Genomic DNA, 14,007 nt, shown 5'->3' with positions numbered 1-14,007 from the left:
GTAGAATAAGGTCACAGTCACACCCTTCAGCCTGTTCTTAGGTTCAGCTAAGCATTCAGTGTCTCCTGACTGCAGTAAACCATGTCTGGTCCCAGTTGCTCAGAAGGATCGAGAAGCCTGAAAACCTGGTCAGATGGCAGGATGGCATCAAGTGCTTACTCTTCAATGGGAGACTTCATGACGCTCCCCGTAGTTGCCCAAACAGCCATCTGGAAGCTGTTTCCTTTGGTATCCCAGGTGACATCTTAGGTGCTAAGAAGTGTCATCCCTGTTGGGGGGTACGGGAGCCTCCCTGCTCTAGGGCCTCAGGCCCCAGGAGCAGCTGTGTATTGTAACACCTTCCCAGTGGGCTTCCCAGTTTCCTGCAAGGAGTGTGGGTATTAGAAGAGGCACCAAACTTGGGCCACCTAAGCCTGTGATGCCTGTTAGGTATTTATAGTTCCTTCAAACCATTTATCGATGGGGAGCTATTTTTCTCCTCAGCAACATTGCTCACCAATTATCAGTGTACCTTTGTCAGGTTCCTAGAGGAACAGAGCTAGAAAGTTAAAAGTCAGATTGTTTCACAGAGGGAAGGGGATTTTGTTAATCCTTGACTCACAAAGAATGAGTGTGATCTCTTTTTTAGAACACTATTTGACTCCATATACTGGAAGCTTTAATTGTGTGTATGTCTTTTCAACCCCGCAGTGTTGTTTTTAGGGATTCATTGTAACGAATAAGATGTATTGCAAAGATGTTTCTGTATGTAGGTAGGTTCAGTGAAGCACTATTTGTGATGAGAAATACTTAGTGACCATCTAAACGCAGTGGGTTAGGAAAAATATGCTATGTTCATATTATGAATACTCTGTGAGTTTATGGAATAAGTTTTTCTAGAAAAAAAGACATTGAGGGGCACCTGGGTGGCTCAGTGGGTTAAAGCCTCTGCCTTCGGCTCAGGTCATGATCCCAGGGTCCTGGGATCGAGCCCCACATTGGGCTCTCTGCTCCTCAGGGAGCCTGCTTCCCCCTCTCTCTCTGCCTGCCTCTCTGCCTACTTGTGATCCCTGTCAAATACATAAATAAAATCTTTTTTAAAAAGACATCGAAAGGGTTTATAATAAAATACTTAGTGTTTAACTCTGATGTTCTTCTGTGTAATTTTTATTTTACCCTTGAATGACTAATTTTTAACTTTGACCATGTGTTACTTTTCTAAATGATTGTGTTTTACAGAAATGATCAATGAAGGTCATTTTCTCCTTAAATTGAATAATCATAATTTTAAGAGTTTAATACCATTTAAAAAGCCTCGACCTTGAACTCCTGTAATGAAATTTTATGCATTTTATCATCTCAGGTGTTTGTTGATCTTGAAATATATCAAACCAATGAAATCATTCCCCGTCCATTTTCTCATAGAAGTTATTTATAATTTCTAACTTCTAATTAAAATCTCATAAATTACAAACCTAACAAAACTGACAAATAAGTACAGTTTTTGTTTTTTTTTAGTTGGTCTGTAGAATTACTCTTTGGGACTGAGGAGGTTAGAATTGTTATGGAAAGAAAGTGTGGTTTGGTGATTAAATGGGAAAAGCCATATAAGCATATATTTGCACATTTGGTAAAATTTAGATGCCAGCCCTCTGCTCTTTTTGTCAAGTTATGGATAGGTTAGTATGTGCCATCATTAATTCCTAAGGGGCTTTAAATACACACAAACACACACACACACACACAATCTATTTTCCATCTTCCACTTAGTAGTATGCCCACATCATGGTTTATCACCCCCTCTGCTGATAGTCTTGCCACTCTTTGTTCCAGAAAACATAAAACTAATAGGTCCTCAAGGAGTGTGTGGCACTTCAAGGAGTATTGAAAAGGAAAATATAATTTGAGCTGTACTTTCAACAAAATAAGAATCATAGAAGGAGTACCCAAGGAAATGTTCATTGGATTTATTACTGGCTATTTTGCATTAATTGTATTTCTTATTCTCCCTACAAATGGATGGTAGAGAGTTAGTTAACCCTATAGAGATGCCATGTACTGAAGAAGATTGGTCTTTGGGACTTAGCCTATGATTGTAGTCCCTGTCCACCAGGGACTGTTACTCAGGACTCAAGTTTCTCCACCTAAAAAATGAATGGATTAGATGGGATAATCGCTTAGGTCTTTCTCAACTAAAAAAGCCCTTAGGACTTACGTAATTTTTAATACTAAGATTTATGGTGATAAAACTTCTGAACTGATAATTTTATGTTCTGTCTTTCAGTTTATACCTGTTCAAACTAGGGATAGCGCCCCAGATCCAGGATTTGTTGGGCAAAGTAGACTTCACAGGTATGACTCTTCATGATTCTTACACTGTCATTTACTAAGAAAATGTATCCATACTTTTCCTTTTGACAGCATCAATTCCCATTTTTCCTCCATATCGATCAGAAGAGAAAACTTTACTGCCTTGTTGGTATTTGACCATTTTCAACACGTGTGAAATGAGAAATAGGCTGACGTTCCTAAGGTTCTTGTTCAGAAATGCCCCAACTTCTTGATGAAGACACTTTTTTCCTTTTTTTAAAAATAAATAATGGCATGGAATTTTTAATATTCTTTAAATAAGTCTTGAATTTCTGGGAGAGAGACCATGGGATGAAGACATTTCTTATTATATTCATTCCTGCTTCCATCTCTGTGTCCTTCTTTGATATTGTTTGTTGTTCTTTTTCAGAGGAGGAAATTAGTAATATGAGAAAGGAACTTGAGAAATATGGAATTCAGATGCCATCTTTCAGCAAAATAGGCGGGATTCTGGCTAATGAACTGTCAGTGGATGAAGCTGCTTGTGAGTCTATTTAAAATCAGAACTTACTACTGACATGAGTCTTACCTGTACTTCATTACTGATTTTGGTTACAAGAAAGAGAATATTTAGAAGATGCTTTCAGCCCCCTTTTGAAGTTTTTATTGTAGGTATTGTAGACAGTTAAGTTGAGCATATGAGAATATAACCATGTAATTGTTTTAGGCTTTAAACATCTTCTTGTGCGATGTGAGTTAAGAGTTTTCAGAAATACCTTTATTCCAAATGCTTCTTTGCTTTCCGCATCATCAGATTTAAGTGGTAGAGAACATTGCTATGTTGTCCTTTAGTGTTGCCGGTTAAATGCCCAGTATCATTTGGAAACTAACTGGTACTTTAACAGTGTCCACACTCCCCGCCTTCATCCCTCGAGGGTTGACAGCGCTTAGTTCATTTTAGCCATTCATAAATTCATAGGGATTACATGGCGGATGCTGAGACGGGACCTAGGCAGGATGGGCAGGTGGAGACATTGTCAGAGAGGTGCTCTGTGAAGTGTCTAGGGTGTCGTTTTTGGCCTTTTTAACTCGAAGCCAGAGAAGAAGTAAAACTGCTGATGTTCATGCAGTGTCCGTGCAACTGTCCTTGTTGTCTCTGGCTCATGAAAATCATTTTTTTTTTCCTCTTTCCAGTGCACGCTGCAGTTATAGCCATTAATGAAGCTATTGAAAAAGGAATAGCCGAACAAACCATTAAAACGCTAAGAAACCCAAATGCAGTTTTAACTTTAGTAGATGACAGCCTTGCACAGGAATACCAGAAGGAACTCTGGGAAGCCAAGAAAAGGAAAGAGGAAAATGCAAGACTGAAGGTATTTAATAAGATTCTCAACAATATGGCTCTGAATGGTAGGTTTGAAAAAGCCTTGATGTTACCAGTGATCATTTTAAATCACTTGGCAGTGGTCTCTATAGCCGTAGGCAGTTGGCTTGGGTGTAAGGGTAAAAACAGACCATGCACTACGTAAAGAAAAGAGGTTTCCTTTCATGCTGATTCTTACAGGTTACAAGGGTTGAAGGTCATGTCATAAACTTATTACTTTACCAGGAAGTGTGGAAGTAGCGGCTCACAATCTTCCCTTATTCAGCCTTACCTGCAGACCTTGTATTAGCCGAGTTACCTGTAGATTTGTTAGTAGAGGTTCATGACTCGGTATGATGAAGTGGGAGCTAATGTTTTTGAATCGCTGTCCTATTTGGCCTTCCCTCCTCTGCAAGAAGCCTGACCCTGCCTTCCCGGCTAGCGTGACTGAAGACTTTCTTGGTGTGCCAAGCTTCCAGTTCTTGGCCATCTTTCTGCTCCTTAACGTCTTGCCCTGTCAGCCTCAGCTCCGTCACCAGAACTTTCCACTCGATCTTGCTGCCTTGTCTGAGCTGGTGGCTTCTGCCCGCATGTGGCAGGCTTGCTCTCCCCGCCCGCCAGCTTCCCATTGTGCTTTGGTGCTGCAGCTCTCCTCAGCCTCTCTCAGTGTCTCTTCTCAGTGTCTCCTGCCTCTGCCTGCCGGGATTCTTTGAGGTCTGGCCTCAAGTCACTCTGTCTCTGTTCTTCCTCAGACAAGCTCATCCATATACTGAGGAACGCAGCTGTCAGTTTGCTATCAGGCCCCTCGAGTGGCTCTCCAGGTGACTTCAGCTCTGTGCCATGGGCCTTGCCCCTCACCATCGAGGAAGAGTGCTTATCTCTACCTGACCCTTCTCACACACGTGCCCTTCCCTGACTTGCCTCCGGAATGACTCCCACGATGTTTCAGAACTCTGTCCACACCACCCCCTCCAACTCTCTGTGTCCTATCCCTCACTGCGTTCTTTTGCCTTATCTTGCCAGGCTGACCTCTGTCCCACACCTTCTAGTCTTGCCACTCCGGACCCAGCCCTGCCCCCAGCTGTGCCTCAGTGTTTTTGCACACCTTCCTCACATGTGACCCCGCCTCCTCCCATTCTGCAAGCCAAACCCTCTCAGACTTAGAGGTTGCAAAATTAATCTTTAACTCCAGATCAGATGTCAGCCCCCCAGAAAGCTCCTTGGATTCCCTACTGCCTACCTACCAAGTTAAGTACAGGTCCTTCACTTGGCCTTAAAATGCCTCTGAAATGCCTGCCCAACACCCCCATCTTTCTGGCTAACCCTGGACACAAACTCTGCTGTAGCTCAGTGTGCCAAGCCGTCTCACCTTTGCGACCAATCCTGTCATCTACACCCTGCTCCCCACTCTGCCTTTGTCACTAACTGCTCCTTTCCTCCAAGCCCTCCTCAATTGTTTTCTCTTATTCAAGTGTTATTTCCAACTGAATATGTACTTCTCCTCTAAAATGTATTCTGTTCTGTGTATATTTGTTATTTATGGTGTCAATTTTATTAGACTGGATCAAATGAAATTGCCAACATTCCACTGACTTGGGTCTACAATAAATGGTGATATGGTCAAGGGGTCCAACATGATGTTTGCCACATTAGACAGTTAGGCCCTCGCAGAGAGTCAGTGAGGCTGCTGTTCATCTTTGTAATCTTTGCCAGGCGTACCTAATCCTAGTGCCCTACACAGAGCAAGCATTTTTCGAGGCCTATATTGAATTCAATTGAATATAAGGAAAGGGCTTTTCTCACTCTTTGACTTTTGCTTTTGAATACCGAGCTTTGGAAATATTTAATTTAACCTCAGGAATCAGTGAAGACTTTGTTTTGTAGAATAACTGTATTTCAGAAGAGGAGAGAGATGCATATGAAGAACTGCTGACCCAAGCAGAAATCCAAGGCAACATCAATAAAGTCAACAGTAAGTAATGGCTTGGACAGGGGAAGTGGATACGCCAGAAGACACAAATTCTCCTTGTCAGAATCTCACCAAAACTCTCCACTGGTATCCTTGTAAAACTGCCTTATGTGATGAAAATTCCACTCAATGTCAGTGTTGTGCTTCATTATGCCACATGGTCCGGCAGTTCCCCATGGAAATTTTGGGTGATCTTGCCCCCTCTCCCCATGCAAAACCTCTCAAAGTATCGTGAAGCTGGTTTAGCTACCCTTCCTGTTTTATCATAGGTGCAGTTTATGTCCTCTTTTGAACCTATCCCTCACTGGGCTAGCATGGAAGGCTCTTCAGTAAAAGATTATGACTTAAGGCCTGTCGTTTCTTGCCCATGATTATGTGACAGCGTTTGGAATTGGGAAAGTATTGTTGACACCTCTGCTCTTTACCACTTCCCAGTCATCTAGTCTGCAGTTTGTAAGAATTGTTTCCTTACGGCTTGTATACTTTTTTGGCAAGTGAACGAGCCTAGATAGGCCAGTGAAGATGGCATGGTGGCAGGTTTGATTCCCACGTCCCTGAACCTCTATGGAGCCTCACGGTTCAGTTCCTCTTTGTACCCATTTCAGTTGTGTGACTATAAAGAACAGAAAACTCAGGTAATTAAAATGAGCATATGCAAGTTCAGAGAGATTATTAGTCTCTTCTCCCCTCTCTTATAAAATTTGGTTTTACTTGAAGCAGTAAGGAATTCTACTTGACATTTGTTTTCCCTAGGGCAACCTAAAGAGCTCTTATATGCACAAAAAATGAATATGCGAAACACCATTTAGCCCACTTTATGAAACATATGAACCATTAGCCAATTTAAACTTGGGAATATCCACCAACGATAACACTCCTAAACTATGTCTTTGATTCAGCCTCCTAGATGATCTTTGAATGTTCTTAACACCTTCAAAGAAACTATAGGTTTTACCCTGAAGTGTGCTCTCACGTTGCTGGTAGAGACCTACCCAGAGGGTCCAAACAGTAATCAAGGAGGCCCAGAGAAAATTGATGTAAACATCTAGAAGTTAACCACTGAGTAGGTTTGAGAATTTCCCTCACACACAAAACTGCTGAGAGTGCCCTGATAACTTTTTTTAAGTGAACACCTTAACATTGTCGAGTCCGTATTCCTCTTCTTTTATTCTTATTTAATTTTGAATGTATTAGTGATGATACATGAAAGGCAATTTTAAGTTTCTGCTCTGTTTGAAAGCTGAGAATTTCCTTAGGTTTGACAGAAATGAATCACAGGAAGAAATTAATATTGCCAGCAAGACAGCTGAGGTCCATATGCTCAGTGAAGAAATGAGTCCATAGCCTTTTGCCATCCTTTATTTTTGAAAAGTTTATGACCACTAAGACAGGTTCCTTTTTCATTTTAGATAAAATGCCTTGTATACATGTTCTAATACTTACTGACATAATTTTCTGACCACGTTGCTTATGCATTTTTAAATAAAAGGTATGAGATGATTTGCACTGATGCATAACCAGCTTAAATTATGCAGGACATTGCCGTGTTTGATGGCTTTAAGTGTGTAGAACATGATGATTCTGAAGTTTTTTCTCTCTCTCCATCTGAAAATTTATAGTTAAGTAGAACTAAGAAGAGTCTTAAAAAAACAGTAAAGTGTATTTTAACCAGTGACATGACAATAAGACAACTCTATGCTTTAAAATATACGAGTATAGCTACATGACAAGTTTTTCTCAATCCTGGAGGTTATTATACTAAAATGTTAAGGTGTCTACGTTCATAGTAGCCAGAGAAGTGACATGAAGGACAGTTTTAACTGTAATGTCACTGGATCTGTTGGCGGAAGTTTCGGCTTTGTTTGAGCTGCAGTCATTTAACTTGGGGTTTGGCCAATGCATCCCATTCATTACAAGACATACTCTGTTAAGACCAGGGCTGGACGTTTGGTTAAATGCAGAGTATAAAAGAGCGGGAGAGCTCACTTTATTATTATTATTTTTTTAAGGAGAAATGGTTCATAAAGAGGGTCTTAAGGGTATGATTTCCTGGTACTCTTTTACCACCCAGTGGTGCAAACTCACATAATGGGGTTTTCAGAGGGGAAGCAGGATCCCATCCAAATTAATGACAGACACAGCTGAGAGGCCATGGGTGACTTTCTGAGAACAGTAGAGGCCATAAATGTCCACTGACCTTCCTTTCTGGAATTTTTTGGTTGGACATATCAATTCTTAGAACAGAAAAATAGGTTTGTGTTCTTAGAGTCCTTTAGAATATGTTTAAGTTTTTGATGGGTATAACTAAGAAGATTGCATTAGCTCTAAGTATTTCCTGCTATTGAATGATATGTCTCAGGAGAAAGGTTATGGAGGGTAGCTCCTTGTGAATGAGTTACAGGAGGTAAATTGTCATCTGTTAAAAGGCTTAAGAGTAATCTTAGCTGCAGTTTAGTCATGTGTCAAGGAGACAAACTAACTCTTGAAAAGCTCTAGAAATCTATGGGTCTGTGTTATTTCTACTATCCTGATACTTTTTTTTTTTTAAAGATATTATCTATTTAGAGAGAGTGCATGAGTTCTGGGATAGGAGCAAAGGGAAAGGAAGAGAGAATCCCAAATAGGCTTCCCACCCAGACACAGAGCCTGACACAGGGCTCGATCCCACCACCCTGATATCATGATGTGAACTGAAATCAAGAATTGGACGCTTAACTGACTGAGCCACCCAGGTGCCCCTGAAACCTTCTTTATGGGGCAAAATGCTGCTGTTTCTGTCCAGTTTGCTGTCGCCTGGTGGCAGAGTCGATTGCTCATTCTCCCAGTTGATTAGCAATTCTCATCCTGTTTTCTGAAAACTATGAGGAATCTACTGTTTCAGGCACCCTCAGTTTGGTTATTAAAATTCAACTCTTGGGCAACCCTCTGAGGTCCCCTCCCTCTTTAAGAGCTTTATACTGTATCATTCAATAAACCTTACTCTTGGTCAATAAACCTTGCTTTGCTGCCCTCCCCCGCCCAGATTAATTAATTAATTCAGGTCTTCATAATCTGAACATTGCAAATGGTAGAGATCTCACAGAGCTTATGATCTAAACCAACACATTTCTGTGACCAGGTTTTTCTTGTTTTTTTAAGGTGGAGTGGTACTGGCACAGACTTAATCATAAGAAGTTTGGTTATAATATTTTTTTTAAAAACACATCTGAAATGATTTTTTTCTTAAAAATCACACTTCAGAGAACACAAGAGGTGAGGGAGAAGTTTCTGAGAAAAATACCGTCCAGGGCACCTGGATGGCTCGATCAGTTAGGCATCTGCCTTCGGCTCAGGTCATGATCTCAGGGTCCTGGGATGGAGCCCCAAGTTAGGCTCTCTGCTCAGCGGGGAGCCTGCTGCTCCCTCTCTCTCTGCACCCTTCACTCATGCTCACTCTCTTTCTCTCAAATAAATAAATAAAATCTTAAAAAGAAAATGAACAAGATGGGATCAGGAGGGAGACAAGCCATAAGAGACTCTTAATCTCACAAAACAAAAAGGGGGGTAAGGAGAGGATGGTTGGATTATGGACATTGAGGAGGGTGTGTGCTATGGTGAGTGCTGTGAGGTGTGTAAGCCTGTTGATTCACAGACCTGTACCCCTGGGGCTAGTAATACATCATATGTTAATTTAAAAAAAAGAGAGAGAGAGAGAGAAATCCCCTCAGTATCACACAGCACTGTCTCCCAGTGCTAACTGTGGGTTTCAGTGATGCTGCTTCAGAGGGAGGACACAGCAGTAGGGCAAGGCTGGCTTTGGGTGTTCACATAGCTTCAGTCTCCTTGCAAAGGCAGTACTGATACACAAGGAGCATTCAAGAACAATGCCTATGGGATCTATATGGCCCAGCTCTAAATACTGGGGGGCTCCCAAGATGTGAAATCCTCAGGGACTAGAACAGTGGACGACGTGAGACCAGAGCTGATCCCGAAGGGCAGGGTTTTGTAGGGAAGTCATGCGAGACAGGAGGGATCTCATAACTCCAGCTCTGTCTATGCTGAGCCCCTTTCAGGGATTTTCTCCAAAGACTGGATGGCCCTCCAGTTACTGTGGTACCACCTTCAAGCTTTCACCTGTCCTCCAGCTGCAGCTTTTCAGAGTTCATGGAAGGGGACTGCTTAGATTCTAGTCCTTGGAAAGATGGGATGCTTGGGGCAAATAGCAGGGCAAAAAGCAGCATTCTGATGGAATGCAACACTCCCAACCTCCACTCAGGGCTGGCTGCCGTGGACCACATCAATGCCGTCATTCGGGAAGGCGACCCCGGGAACACGCTGCTTGCACTGAAGAGACCAGAGGCCCAGCTGCCTGCTGTTTATCCCTTTGCTGCTGTGATGTATCAGAATGAGCTTTTCAACCTCCAGAAACAGAATGCCATGGTAAGTCTGGGGAGACTCCAGTCACAAAGATGTTAATTCTGGGTCGAAGCTATGAGGAAGGATGTTTAGGGAAGGTGAATGGGGCACAGAGTCTTTAACTTGTACCAGTCCCCGTTCCCCTGGTCTCTCTATGCTGGGTCCAGGACTGCCTTCCTCGTTGACTCCTGCTCTTCATCTCCATGGAGAGTCTGCATGGTGAGGAAATGCAGGCAGCATTTGACACACATACACACTGAAAACAAGTTGCTCTTATTCTCTGATTTTTGAAGCACTTTGGACAATTCCTTAACTGCTGAAATTTTTAAAAAATATATCATGTTTTTGAAATAGAAAAATTAGCTCTGAGTCTGCATTTCTAGAAATGAAGAACATTCGCACCATGGCTTTAATTTTTGTAAATTGAGTGCTGGTTAATATGAGGATAGTATTAAACAGTAATATACAAGGTTACAGTAATTAAAACCATGTGTACTAGTACAGGATTAACCCAAACAATGAAACAGAATAAAAAGTACTGGAAACAGATCCAAGAATTGAATGTATGATAATGCTAGTATTTCAAAAAGGCGGAGAGAAGAATGAAATCCTTACAAGTGTTTAGCCGTTTGAAAAAGAAAACATGACCTCGCTACACATATCAGAATAAATTCTCAACATAAAGTTAAAGGTAAAAAAGTGACTTAAAAAATTGAAGTTCTAGGGAAATGTAGAAGAACATTGGATCTTAAAAATCAGAAATTGGGGGGCCTGGGTGGCTCAGTTGTTAAGCGTCTGCCTTCAGCTCTGGTCATGATCCCAGGGTCCTGGGATCAAGCCCCGCATAGGGCTTCCTGCTCGGCAGGGAGCCTGCTTCTCCCTCTCCCACCCACCCTGCTTGTGTTCCCTCTCTGTCTGTCTGTCTGTCTGTCTCTCTCTGTCAAATAAATAAATCTTTAAAAAATAAAATAAATTCAAATTTAAAAAATAAATAAAAATTAGAAATGTTGCATGGAAAAAAAAGGGAGGAAGGGAGGCCAAAAGCATGAATAGCCAAGTCACAAAGTTCCACATATACAACGACAGACACACACAGTTGTTCAAACTCAGACAGAGCGAAATGTAAATTAATATACTGTTGTTTTGGGAAGTCAGATAGGTAGCATTGAGAAATCTAACATAGCGTAGGCATATATTTGAGGCAGCAGGCGTCTCCTCCATGGAAGCATGAATGAACACCTTTCTGGAGGATAGTCTCAGTCATGTGTAGGCAGGTCTCTTACCCATTATCCTGACAATTATATTGCTAGGAAAAGAGTCTAAAGAATATGAATCAAAAATTTATGTTCACAGGGATTGTTTCCCAGCATGTTCTGTAATTCTGAGAAGCAAGAAACAAACCACATGTTTAACAACAGATTGCGCACACTAATACCAAGTGGAAAGAATGAGATTAAAACGTCATTATCTAGAGGGGTTTTTTGTAATATGAAATTTCTGTTTAAAGGAACCTCTGTAAATGTTTGTATAAATTAAAAATAAATAAACAGATATACACTAAAGGGCTTGGGTGGGAGGATTTGTTTTCTTATTCTTGCTTACCAAGACTTCTTATTTTCTAAAGAGAAATATACTATTTTGTAAGAAAAGAAAAACAGGGCATGTTCTGAAATTGCACTTAAGCTCTTGTTTTCTAAATAGAAAGATACTATTTTGTAAGAAAAGAAAAATAGGTCACGTTCTGAAATTGCACTTAAGTTCTTTCATTAATAGTTTTTCTTCTGTACCACCAGCTTTGAACCCCAAGGCTGCTCATACACTAGCCCAGTCATTCATCCCTAACCGGTCAATGGTCAGCCTGTGGTTCTCCAGCCCTGCTGCTGCTTTGTTTTTCCTTGCCTTTGCTGCTGTATACCATATTAGATTTTTGTGGACAATTACTAGAAGGAGTAGAAGAGGTGGATCTCAAATGATCCTACTGTGCTCTTTTACTTATAATTTTATACCTCCCTTATGTCTTTAACTTGTAGTTAATATGAGAAACTTGGATCAAATTTGCTTACATGCTCCCTGTAATAACCCTTTCTTCCCATTTGTTTTGGAAGGTAAAATTATGCCTTGTTATTCTAAAATCCATTGCTGTGGGTTACCTATGGAGATCCAGAAAGCTATAATGCATTTTAATATAAATATTACATTGTATATATTAAATACAGAAAATATCCTAAATGTAAACACAGTTATAAGCATTTTTTTCTATTCATTTTCTGCTGTTCCTTCAATATAAGGAAGAAATATATGTTCCTTCAATATAATGGAAGAAATAACCTTTTTGAAGTTGGGCCGAGTGAGTATAAAATGGTTAAATGGAAGAGAACATTGAAGGGGGAATGTGTTCAAAAGTTTCATATGTGGTTTTTAAAATTTTATTTGACTATACAATGTTACCTTACTGTCAGGTATACAAGATAGCCACTTGGCAAGGTTCTGCTCTATGCTATGCTCACCACAAGTGTAACTACCATGAGATGTGTTTTTCTAAGCCAAATTCAAAATTATAAAACATACATGCTTTACTGACTTCACATTTCTTCAAATATCCAGACTTCATAGTATGTTTTAAGACTTCCATCCAATTATTGGTATGTCTGGGTGGCTCAGTCAGTTGGGCATCTGACTTGTGATTTCTGCTCAGGTCATGATCTCATGGACTGTGAGATCAAGCCCCACATCGGGCGCCATGGTGGTCATGGAATCTGCTTAGAGATAGTCTCCCTCTGTCCATGCCCTACTCGCTCATTTTTTAAAAAAAGAAAAGAAAAGAAAAAAGAAAATTTCTACAAAATCATTAAAAAGTGACTCAGAATGAATTTTGGAGGGGACTAGAATTGATATTCTTAGCTTACTGATTTTGATTTACTTTTCTGGGGTTATAACTTAGAGGTAAAATTCTGCCCTTTTCCTTACCCTTAATTTAAACTGAAAATCACTACTGAAAATTCTTAACCTCACACTCTCAGACAGTGACAGCATTGTCTAATCCTTCACTTAATTATTTGGTATGTCTGAGCCTGTATGCAGCTAATATAACCAGTGGTGGGAATCCGCTAGGGGAATGCAGATGTTTGAGGAACAGAACCATTGCTTGTCATTAATTCTCTCCTAAAATGACCAGCTAAGAAAAACCCAGACCCCACTCACCTCTTCTTTAAAGCCAATAAAAAACAGGTGGCCATTGAACCTTCTTTCTCCTGGGTTCTCAAAATCTTTAACATTTCTTTGTTCTTTGAAATACGTGTTCTAAAACCCCATCACATACATGAGGTATGTGATTGGGGAAACTTGGATTGCATGTATTTTCCAACAGAACTACTTGGCCCATGAGGAGCTCCTGATTGCAGTGGAAATGCTGTCTGCTGTTGCTTTACTAAACCAGGCCTTGGGAAACAGTGATCTTGTGTCTGCACAGAATCAACTCAGAAGCCCAACAATAGGCCTCAACAATCTGGATGAGTCATACGTAGAACGGTAAGGGAACATCTTCCAAGCCTCCTTTTAAATACAGAAATGTGTGTTTGGCAGATCTCACAAATTGAAGATTTGCTCCTTGCTGAAGAGATCCATGTATCTGTACTCAATTCCTCAAGAGCTAGTCTATGTTAACAGTCCTTATAATATGAGTCCTTTTTTTTTTTAACAATATTTCTTTTAGGGGGAGAAAGAATCTAAAAATGACCATGCTTTGACTATTACACACTGACTTTGTCATTACCAAAGATGATGCGATAGGCTAAAAATAGAAGAGCTATTGAAAACATACCTTCCCTTGGGCCTTTTTTTTTTTTTTTTGAGACCACCAAGTGTAGAAGAGTTGGAAGAAACTTTAATAATGGTCCAGTCCAATTATTTTATTTTACTGATGAGGAAACTAAATTTGGATTTATGGACCTGCAGCTGGGAAACTGAATCCCAAAGCCCATTGTTTTGATTG

At 40.5% G+C, this 14,007-nt stretch overlaps 1 protein-coding gene across 1 annotated transcript in view; it reads left to right on the top strand.

The window, feature by feature from the left end:
- The window catches only part of IQGAP2 (IQ motif containing GTPase activating protein 2), a 277,799-nt gene that overhangs the window by 160,019 nt on the left and 103,773 nt on the right, over window positions 1-14,007 (top strand). The window contains exons 6-11 of the mRNA XM_080804306.1: window positions 2,264-2,331; window positions 2,720-2,833; window positions 3,484-3,662; window positions 5,537-5,624; window positions 9,877-10,040; window positions 13,384-13,544. Of these exons, the coding sequence (XP_080660432.1) occupies window positions 2,264-2,331; window positions 2,720-2,833; window positions 3,484-3,662; window positions 5,537-5,624; window positions 9,877-10,040; window positions 13,384-13,544 (774 nt within the window). The remainder of the gene's footprint in view (window positions 1-2,263; window positions 2,332-2,719; window positions 2,834-3,483; window positions 3,663-5,536; window positions 5,625-9,876; window positions 10,041-13,383; window positions 13,545-14,007) is intronic.

This window comes from Martes martes, assembly GCF_963455335.1.
Source record: "Martes martes genome assembly, chromosome: 5".
Classification (NCBI taxonomy): Eukaryota; Metazoa; Chordata; class Mammalia; order Carnivora; family Mustelidae; genus Martes; species Martes martes.
This window is presented reverse-complemented; position numbering and strand designations above follow the sequence as displayed.